Source organism: Phoenix dactylifera, unplaced genomic scaffold, assembly GCF_009389715.1.
Source record: "Phoenix dactylifera cultivar Barhee BC4 unplaced genomic scaffold, palm_55x_up_171113_PBpolish2nd_filt_p 000722F, whole genome shotgun sequence".
Classification (NCBI taxonomy): Eukaryota; Viridiplantae; Streptophyta; class Magnoliopsida; order Arecales; family Arecaceae; genus Phoenix; species Phoenix dactylifera.
In genome coordinates, this window is record NW_024068100.1 from 17,889 (window position 1) to 33,320 (window position 15,432).

Here is a 15,432-nt window from a genome sequence, read left to right on the forward strand (position 1 = left end):
TTCGTTATGCATGGTATATTTGTTTTAGAAAAAAATAATAATAATTTTTTTTTACAGAAATAAGACGGAACAGTTCTGCCTTTTAATTATAAAAATCAAATAACAACCCACTTTGATCCAATAAATTTCTATCTGTGACTTATGATTTGACTAGTTGAAAGCCGACTTGATTATCCTTTTATTAAAAAATTAGGCTTAGGATAAACCTTTTTTGCTTTTAACCAATTTCTGGTATCATTATTTTTTAATAGCTTAAGGTTCGTGACATCGCATTTTAGGTAGTCTTATGAATCTAACATCGAGCATTGACATAGTGTTTTAATTGAGTTTTGGGTTTGATTTGGATAACATCTTGACCTAATGATTTATGACAACCCCTAATGATGCCCTCATTGGAGGGATTACGAAGGGGGAAAAAGTCTCATCTCATCATGTTTTTGGTGGTTGTTCAATTTACGAGTACAGTGACAATACAAGTCTCGCCATAACGTTCGTGGGCAGGCCTTTTGTCTAAAAATCAGGCAACTTTGAACAGAAAAAAACACCCATAATGATGGTCGCAAACTCGAACTTTCACCTGCACGATTGCAAGATCGGCTCTTTGATGAGGAGACGATTGATGTTGCATCGCTGCTGCTTTAAAAAAAAAAATGGTGGGCCGGCTGCTATGACTTTTTTTTACCTACTAAGGATTTTCAAAAAATAGAAGAAACAAGATGAGCAAGAATTATAGATATCTCATTTTCTCGATCCAAGAATAAATTGCACGACCCTTGAAATAATACAAGTTTATGAAATGATCGATAAGAGGTTTGTAACAAGAATTTTTTTTTGCCACAAAACAGGATGTGTGTTCATGCTACATATTGTCAAATAAGCTGTAACTAGTGATTGGCTCCACACCCCATAAAACTTAAAACAAAATTTATCATATCGGGATTGCAACGATTTCTAGATAATTATATCAGACAATAGTCAACAAATTAAAATATAACAACTCAGGATCTTACATAAAATGGCTAGTTAGAAGGTATTATTTGGATTTCTTGATCCTATATAAGTACTCAAGATCTACCAGAAACTAACCGATATAGGACTAACACACGCTCGCATGGGTTTTCACATACTTTCTCACTTTAAGACCCGACATTCTCGTCGGGCCAAGAGTTCAAATCCATTCAAATCTAATCACAATTAAGCATCATGATCGGCCCATGGTCAGCCCTAATAGATCTATACTGCAGTGTCCCCTAGTCCACATAGGTTATGAGCCAGGTCCGCTCTGATACCATTAGTAACAACCTAGGACCTCATTCAAAATGGCTAGTCAGAAAGTATTATTTGGGTTCCTTGATCCTATATAAGTACTCAAGATCACATATCTTTGTTTTCCTTTTCTCTTTTCAGATGAGTAGGATTAATAGGAACGAAGGATGATCCAAGCTTAGAGTTCGTGTTAGTAAGTTTGATGATTCTGTAGCTAAATTTCAATTCTTTAATTGATTATGAATTTGTAGCTTAGTAATTTTCTATATATTGAGGATTGTGGATTTGATATTTATGTGTGGATTTAGACGTTCTGAACCAGTATTGGTTGCACTTAATAGGTACAAAATTGGACTTTCATTTATTATATTTTGCTTGAAATGAATTTGGAGATTAAATGTAAATATTAACTTCGTGTTATAATGGATTGTACCCCTCGGTAGCATGGTCATATTATTGTCCCAATTTTTTTGGGGTGCGACAAACTATTGCAAGTGACCTAATATATATATATATATATATATATAGCCAATAAACAAGGGCATCATGTTAATGGATGCCATTGCAGTATCTGATAACATCTGTCCTCTCTAAAGACGCATTTCTCTTTCTTTCATAAATATGTAGCAACCTAACAAATCTTGGCTTTAGAAACTGGCCTATCGCACACCATGTCATGATGTTTGCCATTGAAATCAAAACATACAGGAAACATGAAACGAGCACTTTTACTTGTAACGAGAAAGTGCATGCAATCAAGCCAATCGCTCTGAAAATTAGCTGACTCCAAACAGAGGAGCAGAGGTGCCTTTTGGAATCCAAAGTGCAGACCAGGTGCATCAAGACCGTTGATATCTCTGATGTAGGGCCTATGGGAGCACAAAACTAGAAATACTTAAAGCTCCTGGTTTCACGGGCAAAAATCTGGACATCAGAAGCAAGAAGAAACCTAGTGGGCTGCCTTTCCAACCAGGGAGGCCAATGTTCTGATACCAAAGCCAAAAGATAGGCGTGACCTTCAAGAAAAGGCTAGAAAAATGCACCCCCATACTCCATGACCAAAACATATAAGCTTTGTCTATCAAAAGATACATGCTTTATAAATGATTTAATAGTACTATTTAATCTGTCATCAAACAACCTAACAACATGTGCTTGGTATGATTTCACTCGCATCATGAGAAGACTAATATAATCCTCATATGTACTTGTTTGGCTGCAACTATACTATATTCAATCCATGCTCTTTATTTCAGAAATAAACAATAAGAATAGCATAGAAGGGGCCATGCATGGTTTTCATCTTGGCAAGATATCAGTTCAATATTCGCCTCATCAATTCTCATTATGCAAATTACAAAATGAACATACATTTCCAGCTAGACTTACAGATTAATGCTAAACTAGCATGAGAGTAGATAAATAACTTCAACAATTAAGGTTGGTGTTCCAAAAACTTTTGTTGGTCCATCCCCTACCAAACTAGTGTTCATCCTAATTCTTTACGATTATTTTTTCTTCTTTCATGTTAGCCTAGCATTACTGATCATTAATATCTATTTTACTATTGTTATGAGCATGTAACTTTTAATCAATGCTTTGAATGATACATCATCAAATTCTTAGCAACAAACAGTCCTCAATACAGATGATTGTTACAAAATAAGATTGATTACTAAATAATTGCATCTTGTGGTGAAGGACCATGTTCCTCACTTGGGGGATTCTGAAACTCAAGAATCTGAGGGCAATGCTTAATTTGGGTTTCAACAAAAAGCGCCCAAAAAAGGACACATGCCCTTCATCCCAGTTGCGAGCAAAGTGGATTTTTATGTAAAGCCTCGCCCAGCAGGGGTCTAAAGCATTTGTATATTGGCCATCCATGAGCCCTATATCCAACTCCAGCCTTTAAAAACTCTTGGAACCATTGGCAGCACGCACTAATCCATCCTAATTAGACTTAAAAAATATTCCTGGCTCTGATGAGAGTCAAATAACGTACTCATGGCGTTGAGCACTAGAATTCTGACATCTGCTGTTCATTTCCAACTTTTTGCGCTAAATGAAACCCCTCTCAGTAGGTTAAAAACTAAAAGTATCCGAAAATATTTGATTAATTCCTTAAAAACAAGAATAAAAAGAAGAGGGAGAGGGGGAGAGAGAGAGAAGAGAGAAGGGGAGGTCATGTCAACTGCAGCAGGCGAAATGGTGTGCTGTTGCCCCACCCATGACTCAACTACTACTACCAATGGATGAAACGAGACTTCTGTGATGTCGCTGCAAAAGGAATTATGGCTTCTGGTCTCCTCAATAAGTTCGCCAACATCTCTTCTTCTTCCTCTCTTGTATGTGCCTGTGTTTCAAAGCTTGCTGTTAGATATGCCCAAGAGTTGAAGGAAGTTGGTGCCAGGAGTTCTTTTTAGGTATGCTTCACTGGTCCACCAAGCCCCAGCTGCTGTCATTTTGTTAAAGGATGTAAATATCTCTGTTATATGCTTTGGATTTGAGGAACTCAGGAAAGGGGACAAAAAGAAAAAAAGAAAAAAAAAAACTTAACGTATTCTCAAAAGCACCTCTTCTCGGTAAAAAAAGAGCAGGTTGATATGAGGGGTGGTGCAATGGCTTCCCTTCGCTGCTGCTTTGCTCTTGTGATGGTTCTTCTATGTGGGAGCCAGCCAGCCGCCGCCGCCGCGTCCCAGCTCCAGGATCGCCCCACCATGGTGGCTCTCCAGAGAGAGCTCATGGTGGTGGACTGGGACCCCAACAACCCAAGCTCCTACTGCTCCTGGTGCGGCGTCACCTGCGCCGGCCCGAACCAAACGGTGGAGGCGGTCGACCTCCCTCGCCACAACCTCCGAGGCAGCATCTCCTCCATCTCCGAGCTCTCGTCGTTGAAGCGGCTGGATCTTTCGGGCAATTCCTTTCATGGGTCCATTCCGTCTTCTTTTGGAAACTTAGCTATGCTCGAGTTCCTTGATCTGTCCATGAACAAGTTTGAGAGTTGGATTCCCTCTTCTTTAGGCCGCATCAGAAACCTCAAATCGTTAAATCTTTCGAACAACTTCCTCTGGGGTGAAATACCTGATGAGTTGAAGAAGCTAGAGAGGCTGCAGGAGCTCCAGATTTCTGGGAACAATCTTAGTGGCTCCATTCCTGCTTGGGTTGGCAGCCTGACTGATCTGAGGGTCTTTTCGGCTTATGAGAATAATTTGGTTGGTGTGATTCCCGACAACCTGGGCTCGGTTTCTCAGCTGGAGGTGCTGAACCTCCACTCCAACCTGCTCGAAGGGGCGATACCTGAGAGCGTTTTCATGTCGGGGAAGCTGCAAGTTTTGGTGCTGACTGTGAACAGATTGAACGGCAGCCTTCCGGCGTCGGTCGGGAACTGTAAAGGCCTCTCGAGTCTTCGAATTGGAAATAACAGGCTTGTTGGAAGCATTCCTGCATCAATCGGCAACGTTAGCAGTCTCACATACTTCGAAGCGGACAGCAATCACCTCTCTGGAGAGATTGTTCCGGAGTTTGCGCAATGCTCCAACCTCACACTTCTGAATTTAGCCTCCAATGGCTTCACAGGGACCATACCTGAGAAGCTAGGAGAGCTGAAGAACCTCCAAGAGTTCATTGTCTCCGATAACGGTCTCACGGGCGAGCTCCCCAAGTCCATCCTCAGGTGCAGGAACCTCAGCAAGCTTGACCTGAGCTACAATCGATTCAAAGGAAGCCTGCCTGCGGACCTCTGCAACATGTCGAGGTTGCAGTTCCTACTTCTGGATCACAACTCTATTAGTGGGGAGATACCTCGGGGAATTGGCAACTGCGCAAGGCTGCTCGAGCTGCAGATGGGCAGAAACTACCTGACTGGTAACATCCCACCTGAGATTGGCAAGATCAAGAACTTGCAGATAGCTCTAAATCTTAGCTTCAATCATCTGAGGGGGCCGCTGCCTCAGGAGCTGGGAAGGCTCGACAAGCTGGTTTCCTTGGATGTCTCCAACAATCAACTGTCTGGAGACATTCCATCAGAACTCAAAGGCATGCTGAGTTTGATAGAAGTCAACTTCTCAGACAATCAACTCACTGGCCAAATACCAATCTTCGGTCCATTTCAGAAGAGCCCTCGTTCGAGTTTCTCGGGAAATAAGGACCTATGTGGCGATCCATTGGATTTTAATTGTGGGGATTATTCCAGTTCGGTTGCTGGTTACGACGACCACCGCAAGGTGTCCTACAAGATCATATTAGCTGTTGTTGGATCTGGTTTGAGTGTTTTCACTACGGTATCGGTAGTTGCCAGCTTGTTTATGCTGAGGGAGAAACAAGAGATGGATGGCAAGGATACCATGGTTGCAGGGGAAGTAGTTGTGACTCCTCCACACATAACTGCTGGGAATGTCTTCATCGAGAGCTTGAAGCAAGCCATTGATTTCGACGGTGCTGTCAAAGCAACGTTGAAGAATTCGAATAAAGTGAGCAATGGGACATTTAGTACCACCTATAAGGTAGCTATGCCATCAGGACTTGTTCTTTCAGTAAAGAAGTTGAAATCTGTCGATAGAACAGTTGTTCACCACCAGAATAAAATGATAAGAGAGCTTGAAAGGCTTGGAAATCTTTGCCATGCAAATCTGATGAGGCCCATCGGTTATGCGATCTACGAGGACGTTGCTCTTTTGCTTCACCACTACATGCCTAATGGAACACTGGCACAACTCCTTCGCAACAAGATCGGCACTGAATTCGAGCCCGATTGGCCGAGAAGGCTGTCCATTGCTATTGGAGTTGCCGAAGGATTAGCTTATCTTCACCACATTGCCATCATCCATTTGGATATATCATCTGGCAACATTTTTCTTGATGCCAATTTCAATGCTCTCATTGGGGAGATAGAGATATCCAAGCTCTTGGATCCATCAAAAGGACCTGCAAGCATCAGTGCAGTGGCTGGCTCCTTTGGTTATATTCCTCCCGGTAAACTTTCATTTCTTTCCATTCTCTCCATATACTGATGAGCCTAGAAAAGGTGCAGCACTAACTGACATTGTTGCTCATCATCAATCTCTTTTAACCAGAATATGCATACACAATGAGAGTTACAGTGCCAGGGAACGTCTACAGCTTTGGAGTCGTGTTACTTGAGATCGTAACGTCGCGATTGCCGGTCGATGAGGTCTTTGGAGAAGGGATGGATCTGGTGAAATGGGTCCATAATGCATCAGGAAGGGGTGAATTCCTGGAACAGATGATGGACGCAAGGCTAAGTGCTGTCACATTTGCTTGGAGGAAACAAATGGTAGCAGTTTTGAAGGTTGCGATGCTCTGCACCGAGGATACACCGGCGAAGCGGCCTAAGATGAAGCAAGTAGTGGAGATGCTTCTTGAAGCGAAGGAAGATCAAATGTAGGATTTTTTCGGGAACTCCCTCCAGTGCTTCATGTGAGATTTAGAATGTGATTGGTACAAAGGGCTCGAGCACTTCAGATTTGGAGCTTCTGCTATGATTTCATTGCTTATGGTTATTAGGCTTATAATGCAAGCTCCATCATGGTCGCCTTGAGCAACAGCAGCGGTTCATTGGAGTCTTTCCAGCTGCCACCCGGCCACCGTTTATAGGCTTGAGCGTTGGGTTGATGTGGATTTTGGATATTGGAGGTTGCTGCTTTTGAACCATTAGGTTGGTATGTTAATTAAGTCTAAGGCTGTAATCATCTTTATGTTAAAGCTTTTGCCAGTCATCTTAACTCAAAGACAATGGTTGTACATTACATGGGGCCCTACATGAATTTTTTTTATGAGTGGGTCTCCCTGAACTAGAATTGGATACAGGTCCCGCATGAGAGCTTATTGTTATAGAGGAGAAACAAACCTAATGGATGGTGCTGAAAGTTCTTGTGATGGGCTCAATGGGCATGCAGGAAGGTGAGCTTGTGGGAAGTGGTCCAAAGGTCTTACAGAAGCTGTTTAGCACTGTAGGCACCAGTGCTTGAGAGCCTGAGAGGGCCATCACAAACAAATGGCCACTGTCATATCTTGTGGGGGGATGTCGACATACGTTCCCAGCCCATGGGGACTTGTGCCCATGTCCACAGGCCAAACCTCTGGCCATCATGGCATCTATTTTGAAAATAAACAACTTTTATTAATTTTTCAAATATATTAAAATAATATTAGTATGATATCCAATAATGATTTAAAGAGGACCGCGATCTAATGAGGCAAAACTATATATGACAATGCGTGGTTCTAGATCCAAACCATCTTGTACAAGGATTGTCTAACTACATAGGACCTGTTCAGATTTTTTTCCCAAATTAAATTAAAATATTTATAAAATTTATTAATTGAAATACCATCCAAACCAAATTCTATATAAAAAAATAAATTTTTTTTCTTTCTACAGTCAGCGTAAAGACTAGAATCCAGGCTCCTAAAAAAATATAAAATAGACAGTCTAATAGGCTTGATTCTTATAAGATTTTAGTCTAACTGTGCAAAAATATTCAAACAGACTTTCGCACGGTTTAAGTACAAAACAGGTCTTTGGGCGACGTTTTTTCAATTAGACTACGCTTAGACAACGATTGTAATTTTAAAACCATGGTTGGAGCCAAATATTTATCTTATTTCAACATTAAAGATTGCATAAATAAATAAATAAATAAGAATACGAATCGGCTGGCCAAGTGAAGCGGTTTTGGCCAGGTGCATTGGGAAAAGAAAGCAAACGGAAATAAGAAAGGTGGCCAAAAAGATGCATTGCCCACTCGCCATGAAACACGTCCGTTCTTTTCCCTCGCCGCACGCCACCCAAACCAAGCAAGCTAATTCCAACAGCAGCAGCTGCCGCCTGACCATCAGAGCAAACAATCCTCTCATTCCCATCAAAGCAAGCATCCATCTCCACCTCCTCTTTTCTCTTCTCCGATCGATCCATTCTTTCATTCCTTGCAGCCCTCGCAATTTCTACACCGTTCCTTGCACCCCCCACCACCACCAGCTCATGTGTCACCCTGGTCTACCTTTGCTTCCCCATGGCTCCACCCTCGAGCGGCGGCGACGGCGGTCCTGTCTCCTTCCAGCCATCGATGAGGTGAGCCAGGCGGCGGCAGCGGCTCCTTCCTCGCCTGGCGATGGGCGGAAGCAGTGCATCTGCTCTCGGACTCGCCACCCGCGATCATTCCGGTGCAGGCACCATCACCGTGAGTACAAGTGGGGTGGCGCTGGCGGTGGCGCAGACGGTGGAACCAAGCCAACCCGATCACCATCAGCCATGTGAGGACTGAGGACCGAACCGCAGTCAATTCTGGCTGCCTTCATGTATGTGATGAGACCTCGTCGTACGCTGATACGTTGCATATATGTTATGTTCCACATGGGAGGTGTTTTTTAACTCATTTTTTTGTGGCATCTTGCTTTTTTCTTAGCATCAAATCAAATAATAATAACAATAATGATGATGATAGTAACAATAACAATAATAATTTCGACATGCCTTCTGTTTAAAAGTGCAATCTTTCTCAAACTCATCCTAGAAGAGTTTAAGAATGGGACCTAGATTTGGTCGAAAGAATAGCCAAATGATCGTTTCTGGTGGACCAGGCTCAAAGATGAGAATGAAAGACAATGCGATCGATACTGCAACCACAACCCGGACAGCAGCAAGTAATGAGCAATTCACCGAGAGGTGCTGAAGTAACATTACTCGTATTCAGAAATATATGTCAATTTCCTAAAATCAACTTCCCCAGAGATGGCACTCATCTGTTACTGCAACAGTAGTATTAATCAAGGACGAGCTGCGTTGCAATTCTAGAAACTAACACTGGCATCTGCAGCTAAGAATAAACAATATGTGACTACGTAATCAACATGTAAAGGTCAAACTCATTCCGAATGGCTTGACATGCAACAAAATTCAAGTCCATCGACTTTTTCATATGGTTGCTTGTACAATTTGAAGTTGTAGCTTCTCCACCTCGGCACGAACATCTCTCTAAAATCTTGGAAACCGTCTTTCGTTGTCGGCACTCTTACTTCCATAAGGATTACTTGCACTGAAACCATGGCGGCTGCCATCAATTTTACGCATCTTCTTCCTAAACTTCGATGCAGCACTATCCAAGTCTAGATTTATTTTGGGTGGATTACTAAAACAGAAGGATGTCGCCACATCCTATACCAATGCAAAGCTGCTCAACAAACATAATTGCAGCTAAATCTTAACCCCAAGCCACAGAAACAGAGTGAAGTATAAGCCAATCCATCGATGTATTGTATAGCAGGAAAATTATCAAGTACCGTAAAAATCAAACTATAATCTCGACTTGAAGAATTCCGAGTACGTCTGATAAGAGGCAACATCATTTACCATGAAAAATATCGATAAAAAAAACTTATTTTTATGAAACAGTCGAAGCTTCCTTGAAAACCCCTAATCCCCTGAAACCCAATGGCAAAGCAAAGAGAAACCCAACCATAGGGAAGATCCTTTAGACAGCGCGAGGTCTGACCTGCGTCATGCTGACGAATCCCATCTCCTTGATAGCTGTCATGGTGGGCTCGGAGAGCGGAAAACGGGAGAAGGGCTCGGAGGTCATGATACTGGAGCCCTTCTTCTCCCTCATCTTATGCTTCTTGCCTTCTTGGCAACCGGAGCCTTCTCCTCTTCGCCATCGCCATCATCTCCTTCTTCTTCTCAGCCGCCTCCGCCGTCATTCGCTTCCTCCTTCGAGCTCTTCGCTCTCCGGTCCGCGTCCTCTCCGTGCACTTCCTCTTCTTCTACTTTGCCGTCGACGGGATTGACGTTGGAGTTCTCCTCTTCAGCTTGAGGGCGTGATTTGCTCTTCCTCTTGTTGGACTTGGACTTCTTCTCCTTCTCGGCATCCATGGCGGAAGAAGGACACTTGGTTTGCGACGCAGGGATGAGCTGTTCCTGGAGGCTCGCTAGCTCTGGTAATGCCCCGCACGCGGGAACCCTAAATTTTTGAGGCTTTTAGTCGCTTTGGGCATAGATATTGGGCCTTTGGGTAACGTTGGGTTTCATTGTTTGACTTGGTTTCGTCCGAGTTTGAGATTTGTTTGTGCCATAAAAGCTGGGCCTTATCCGGCCTGCCATGTCGGGAATTCTGCGGATCAGCTGGTCCTCATGGGCCAATGATGCAAGTAACGATGTAACGATGTAACCATGTAACGATGCAAGTATTGTTCCAAGTCTGAAGCTTTTAATAGCTAGTCTTTTGTTAAAGTCTAATGTGGTTCTAATGCGGTATATATATATTTTTTCTTTTTTAATACTTAATCGTGTGGTGGCGATGCTAAGGCCCTGTTTTTGTTTTCAAAAACCCAAGAAGAATATGAATAGACTGGACAATAATATTTATGATGAAATTGTATTGTTTTTAAAATGCTGGTAAAATTTTTAGAGATTTTCTGATGGAAAAAGTTTTTTTTTTAATTTCAAAGAGGAAAAAAAAAGAGTAAGAAACAGCTGAAATTTTGTGCAGGTGCTCTCTTCAACATCAATCTTCTTGTAGTATTTCACTAAGTTACAAAAAAACAAAAACACAAAAATAAGAACAATATCAAATAGATCCTAAAATAATGCAATTTATATTTTTTGCTTGAAGATAGCTTTCTTTTTCATTTCCACTTCGGTAGTTCTTTTCATTTGACTATATATTTTACTGAGTTGTAGTTTTTTGAAAATAGCTGAAATTTCTGTTTGAACAATCTATATTTTGAACTTGATCCTAGCAAGATATAATTCGTTCTTGCATTGAGAAAGTGTCAAACTTTGTGTGGATTCTACTATCCTTTCTGTTATTTATTTATCCAAGGATGAGCCAATCAGCTTGCGTTCATACATATGACAGGCAAGATTTCTGAAAACTATACTCCTGCTCTCCTGTCTCAGTTTTCATGTGATCATCTTAAGATAAGGACGACTATCTTCTATATGGGCATGTGATACTCCGCACCAAAGGATCTTCCCATTGAGAGGTGAGATTAGCGAGATCCGTGAGCTTTAATGGTCATTTATGTCTTCCCATCAAGTACCAAGCAACCATTGCATTGAATCCATTCCATGTACTACGAATTCAATGAATGTGACTTTGTTATACTCATAAAGAATAGTCTCAGGTTCAATTATGCAGCAGGAGCCACACTGGCCTCCACAATGTTGTCCATGACTATGAGCAAAGTAAGGCTTGACCTGCTCCATAGATTGTTTTAGTTCAAGTGTTAAAAAAAAAAAAAAAAAATTGCTAAGATAAATGATCCATACAATTTAGTACAAAAATATCTAAAAGATCAGAAAACAACACATCCCAAAGCGTTCTAAGTAGCTCCCCTTTTTGACTCACAGGGCATCTTTGGAGTGATTGGCTGCATATGACCATATGAGGCCACCCAATCTACGGTCTTCCTGTAAATTATTGACACCGTAATTTGTTTGTAAAGAATGGACCCATGGACTTTCAAGTTTAACATTTTAGCTAAGTTTTTCTTTTTTTAAGAAAAAAATAGAAATAAAAAGAGTTTAACATGAACTCCCACATGTGGAGAGAAGCCCAAAGTCTTGACAAGGTGTGCACTCCCATATTTGTGACATTAAGGCCCTGTTTGGGGGAGCTGTTGGAAGTAGAGCTGTTGGAAGTAGAGCTGTCTGAAGTAGAGCTGTTATAAAAAGCTGTTTGTTGTTTGGTAACCACATTCGTAAAGTGCTGTGGTACTTTGTTTTGTGTTTAGTAAACAAACTGAGAAAGTACTTTTATATGACAAAATTACCATAAAGGACATTGTATAGTATTATACAACACAACATAATAAAACATAACATAAATTAATACATAAATATACGATATAGTATAATATTATTGTAATACAAAATAATATTATGTTAATATAGCATAATAGTAATATAATTATTAGAGTAAATTAATATTTGGTAATATAACATAATATTAAATTATTTAACATAACATATTAATGTATTATGATATAATGTAATATATATTATATTTATAGTATAATACAATAATAAAAGTATAAAATATTATAATTATTAGTATAAATTAATTTCTCATAATATAACATAATATTAAATTATTTAAAATAACATATTAATGTATTATAATGTAATGTAATATAATACAATATTTATAGTATAATACAATAATAGAGATGTGAGAAAAAGAATAGCTTTTCTTCAGCTCTTCACTAGCCATTGCCAATCCTGTTCTGGAGACGAAAGTTAAGGCAGTTAATAAAGGTAAAAAATATTATAATTATTAGTATAAATTAATTTTTCATAATATAACATAATATTAAATTATTTAACATAACATATTAATGTATTATGATATAATATAATATGATATTATATTTATAGTATAATACAAAAATAAAGGTATAAAATATTATAATTATTAGTATAAATTAATTTTCCATAATATAACATAATATTAAATTATTTAACATAACATATTAATGTATTATGATATAATATAATATGATATTATATTTATAGTATAATACAAAAATAAAGGTAAAAACTATTATAATTATTAGTAAAAAATAATTTTCCATAATAATTTTTCATAATTTTTCTAAAATTAATTTCCTGCGGTCTAGGGGCACTTCTTCGTGGTCCACGCTCGAGGAGGACCTCAGCGTGGGCCGCGAGGTTGATGATAAAAAAAAAAACAATAGATTGATTTTGGAAGCTATGGAAAAGGATTAAATTTTTTTTTTCTAAAATGTGGTTCAAGAGATGCATACAAAAAATTGAAAAGAAAAATACCTTTTCTTACGGAAGGGAGTCTGACGGCTTGGGTTCTTGACTCCAGCAGATTTTTAGGTTCATCCAGGGATAAACTATGTAATTATGTTATTTTAATATGGGCATTTTTGTCAAAAATATAGTTCTCCGAAAAAGCTGAAACAGCTTCCTCCCAAAAGCTGTTTTCAGCTTCCCGCAAAAGCTGAAACAGCTTTTTGAAAAATTTACCAAACACAGTTTTTCATCTAAAAGTACTTTTGGAGGGCCAGAAAGTGCTTTCTGGCCCTCCAAAAGCTCCCCCAAACAGGGCCTAAAAAGAGTATTATGAACCTTAAAATCGGCCAAACAGAGGCCGATCCTTCTCTATTAGTCAAAAGCTATGTATCCAACGCTTTAAAAAACCACAAAAAAAAGATTTTAAGAAGTTGTTTTAATGAAATATCTCGATTGCCGACTAAGTCGTCCAAGTTGACCGGCTTTGGATTTCTCGCCCTCAAGCCTAAATTTAATTGGGCATAGTTTCCATAATCACGACGCAGCCTGTACTAATATAAGCTTCAGCATGTCCTGGATATCTCATCCACAGACATGACACCTAAAATACTAAAATATTAGCCAATGAGTGACAAAAATAAAGTTAATTGTTGTTTTGTGTATTTGTAAATTTCTATGGTTATGAAGTCAATAATAAGGTGACAAAAAGTATCATGAGCATCTAGAATTTCTTGTTGACGTATTATATTATATCGATCGATACCTTGAAATATATTAGTTAGCATTGACCCAAAGAATTGTCCTTTAGAAGAAAAAAAAAAAGGAAGAGAGGGGAAGGATCCAGCTGTTTTATTAATATGGACAAGTTTGGTACCTTGGGCACAACTCTTTGGCTTTCATCTTGGCCGATGAAGTAGCAATATTTTAAACTTTCATATTTTTATATTTTCATTTTTTTCGATTGATAAGTGATAAAATATTATCTCTTATTATTGATTTACATAAGTTAACATACTAAGCTTATTGGATGGTGTCACACTAATTAATATGATGGCTAGGATTTTTGTAGTCTCTTGTATGGTCTAAAATTGTCCCTAAAGTTTGAAATATATATATAGATTATCTCATTTATGTGTATTTCAATATCTCCATAGATTAAATACAGAACAACGGATTTGCTAATCATGTTAGAACTTAAAAATTCTCTAGCATACCATCTCCATAGGTATTACAAACTAAGTATGGCTTTAACTCGATTGTTAATGGTTCTCCAAAGTAAACGATATTAGAATTTGGGGCTCAAAAACCAATTAATGGTGCAATAACAGACAAAATTTACCAAAAAAAAGTTATATTAGTGATGCGTAACTTTTAAATTACTTTGGTGGGTGAAAATTTGTATCATATTAGATACAAGCAGGGAGCCAACTAGCCCACACATGGATACTATTGAGCAAAGAAAGCTATGGGCCGGCCAACCTCTTGTGGTAAAGAGAATAGAAAACTTCTCACAAAGATTTCTTATGGGACATTAAAATGAAAATATATTTTGAAAATACATAAAAATCATGAGAGAGATGGAAAATGGAGCTAAAATACGAACAATCATATTTATGAAGTATAGAATGTCCCATCATTATTGTATCACCTGATATATTGGTATCTTAGTTGTCTACATATTTCAGTGATGTTAAAAATTCTCCAATTGATCATCTTTTCAGCCATAAAAATTGCTGGCGTCTAATATATGTGATGCATATTCTTTCAATAGAAGATAGGAGAGAGAGGGAAAAAGTGATTAGAGTATTCCTTTGGAGTTTTTAGAGCACCAATCCTAAAAGCATGCACCTTCACATATTGGTGTAAAATCAGGGCATCTCTATAATCCTTTGAAATTACACATATTTATAAAGAGACTAATAGCACTGCAGATTGGATCTATTCTATGTATATCACGGACAAATATTTTTTCAAAAATTTTCAATATTTTATTTTCTGATTCTATGGTTGCATTTTTTCTATATTGGGGAAGCATCGAGACATGTTACACATGGCTGGCTGCTATTGGCCCAATCTACCGCCGAGCTGGCAAGCCATGCCTATCCAATAATTTCTTGTAGAATTAGATCCCCAATGGGAGCAAAAGGTCAGCTACTAGAGCTCAAAATCCTTCACCTCTATCCATAAGGACACTGTGGCCGGTTGCTGCATGGGCCTTCTTTCCACGTGCCTGCCCGTCTGCATCAGCTAGGGACCCCAAACTACGTCTGTTTCCGTCCCTTTGGATTTCTATACTAGGTTTTGTTCTCTTTCTACATGTAGGACAGACCTGCACTCGTTGCACCAGCGCCGGGTGAGACATGGGTGCACGTGCCTTTTTTTTTCCGGAG

The 15,432-nt window shown here is 39.2% G+C and overlaps 2 protein-coding genes across 2 annotated transcripts in view; both read left to right on the plus strand.

Annotated features, from left to right (window-relative positions):
* The window catches only part of LOC103717656 (cycloartenol-C-24-methyltransferase 1-like), a 43,946-nt gene that overhangs the window by 7,847 nt on the left and 20,667 nt on the right, over positions 1 to 15,432 (plus strand). The window lies entirely within an intron of this gene.
* Positions 3,504 to 7,001, plus strand: LOC120107000 (leucine-rich repeat receptor-like tyrosine-protein kinase PXC3). Its single transcript, XM_039120139.1, has 2 exons — positions 3,504 to 6,237; positions 6,339 to 7,001. Exons 1-2 carry the CDS (start codon positions 3,870 to 3,872, stop codon positions 6,668 to 6,670), a joined length of 2,700 nt encoding a protein of 899 aa, XP_038976067.1. The 5' UTR covers positions 3,504 to 3,869; the 3' UTR covers positions 6,671 to 7,001.

Coding starts and splice junctions, on each gene's coding strand:
- LOC120107000 (XM_039120139.1), top strand. CDS start 3,870: ATGAGGGGTGGTGCAATGGCTTCCCTTCGCTGCTGCTTTGCTCTTGTG. Junction 6,238..6,338: donor CTTTGGTTATATTCCTCCCG/GTAAACTTTCAT, acceptor TCTTTTAACCAG/AATATGCATACACAATGAGA.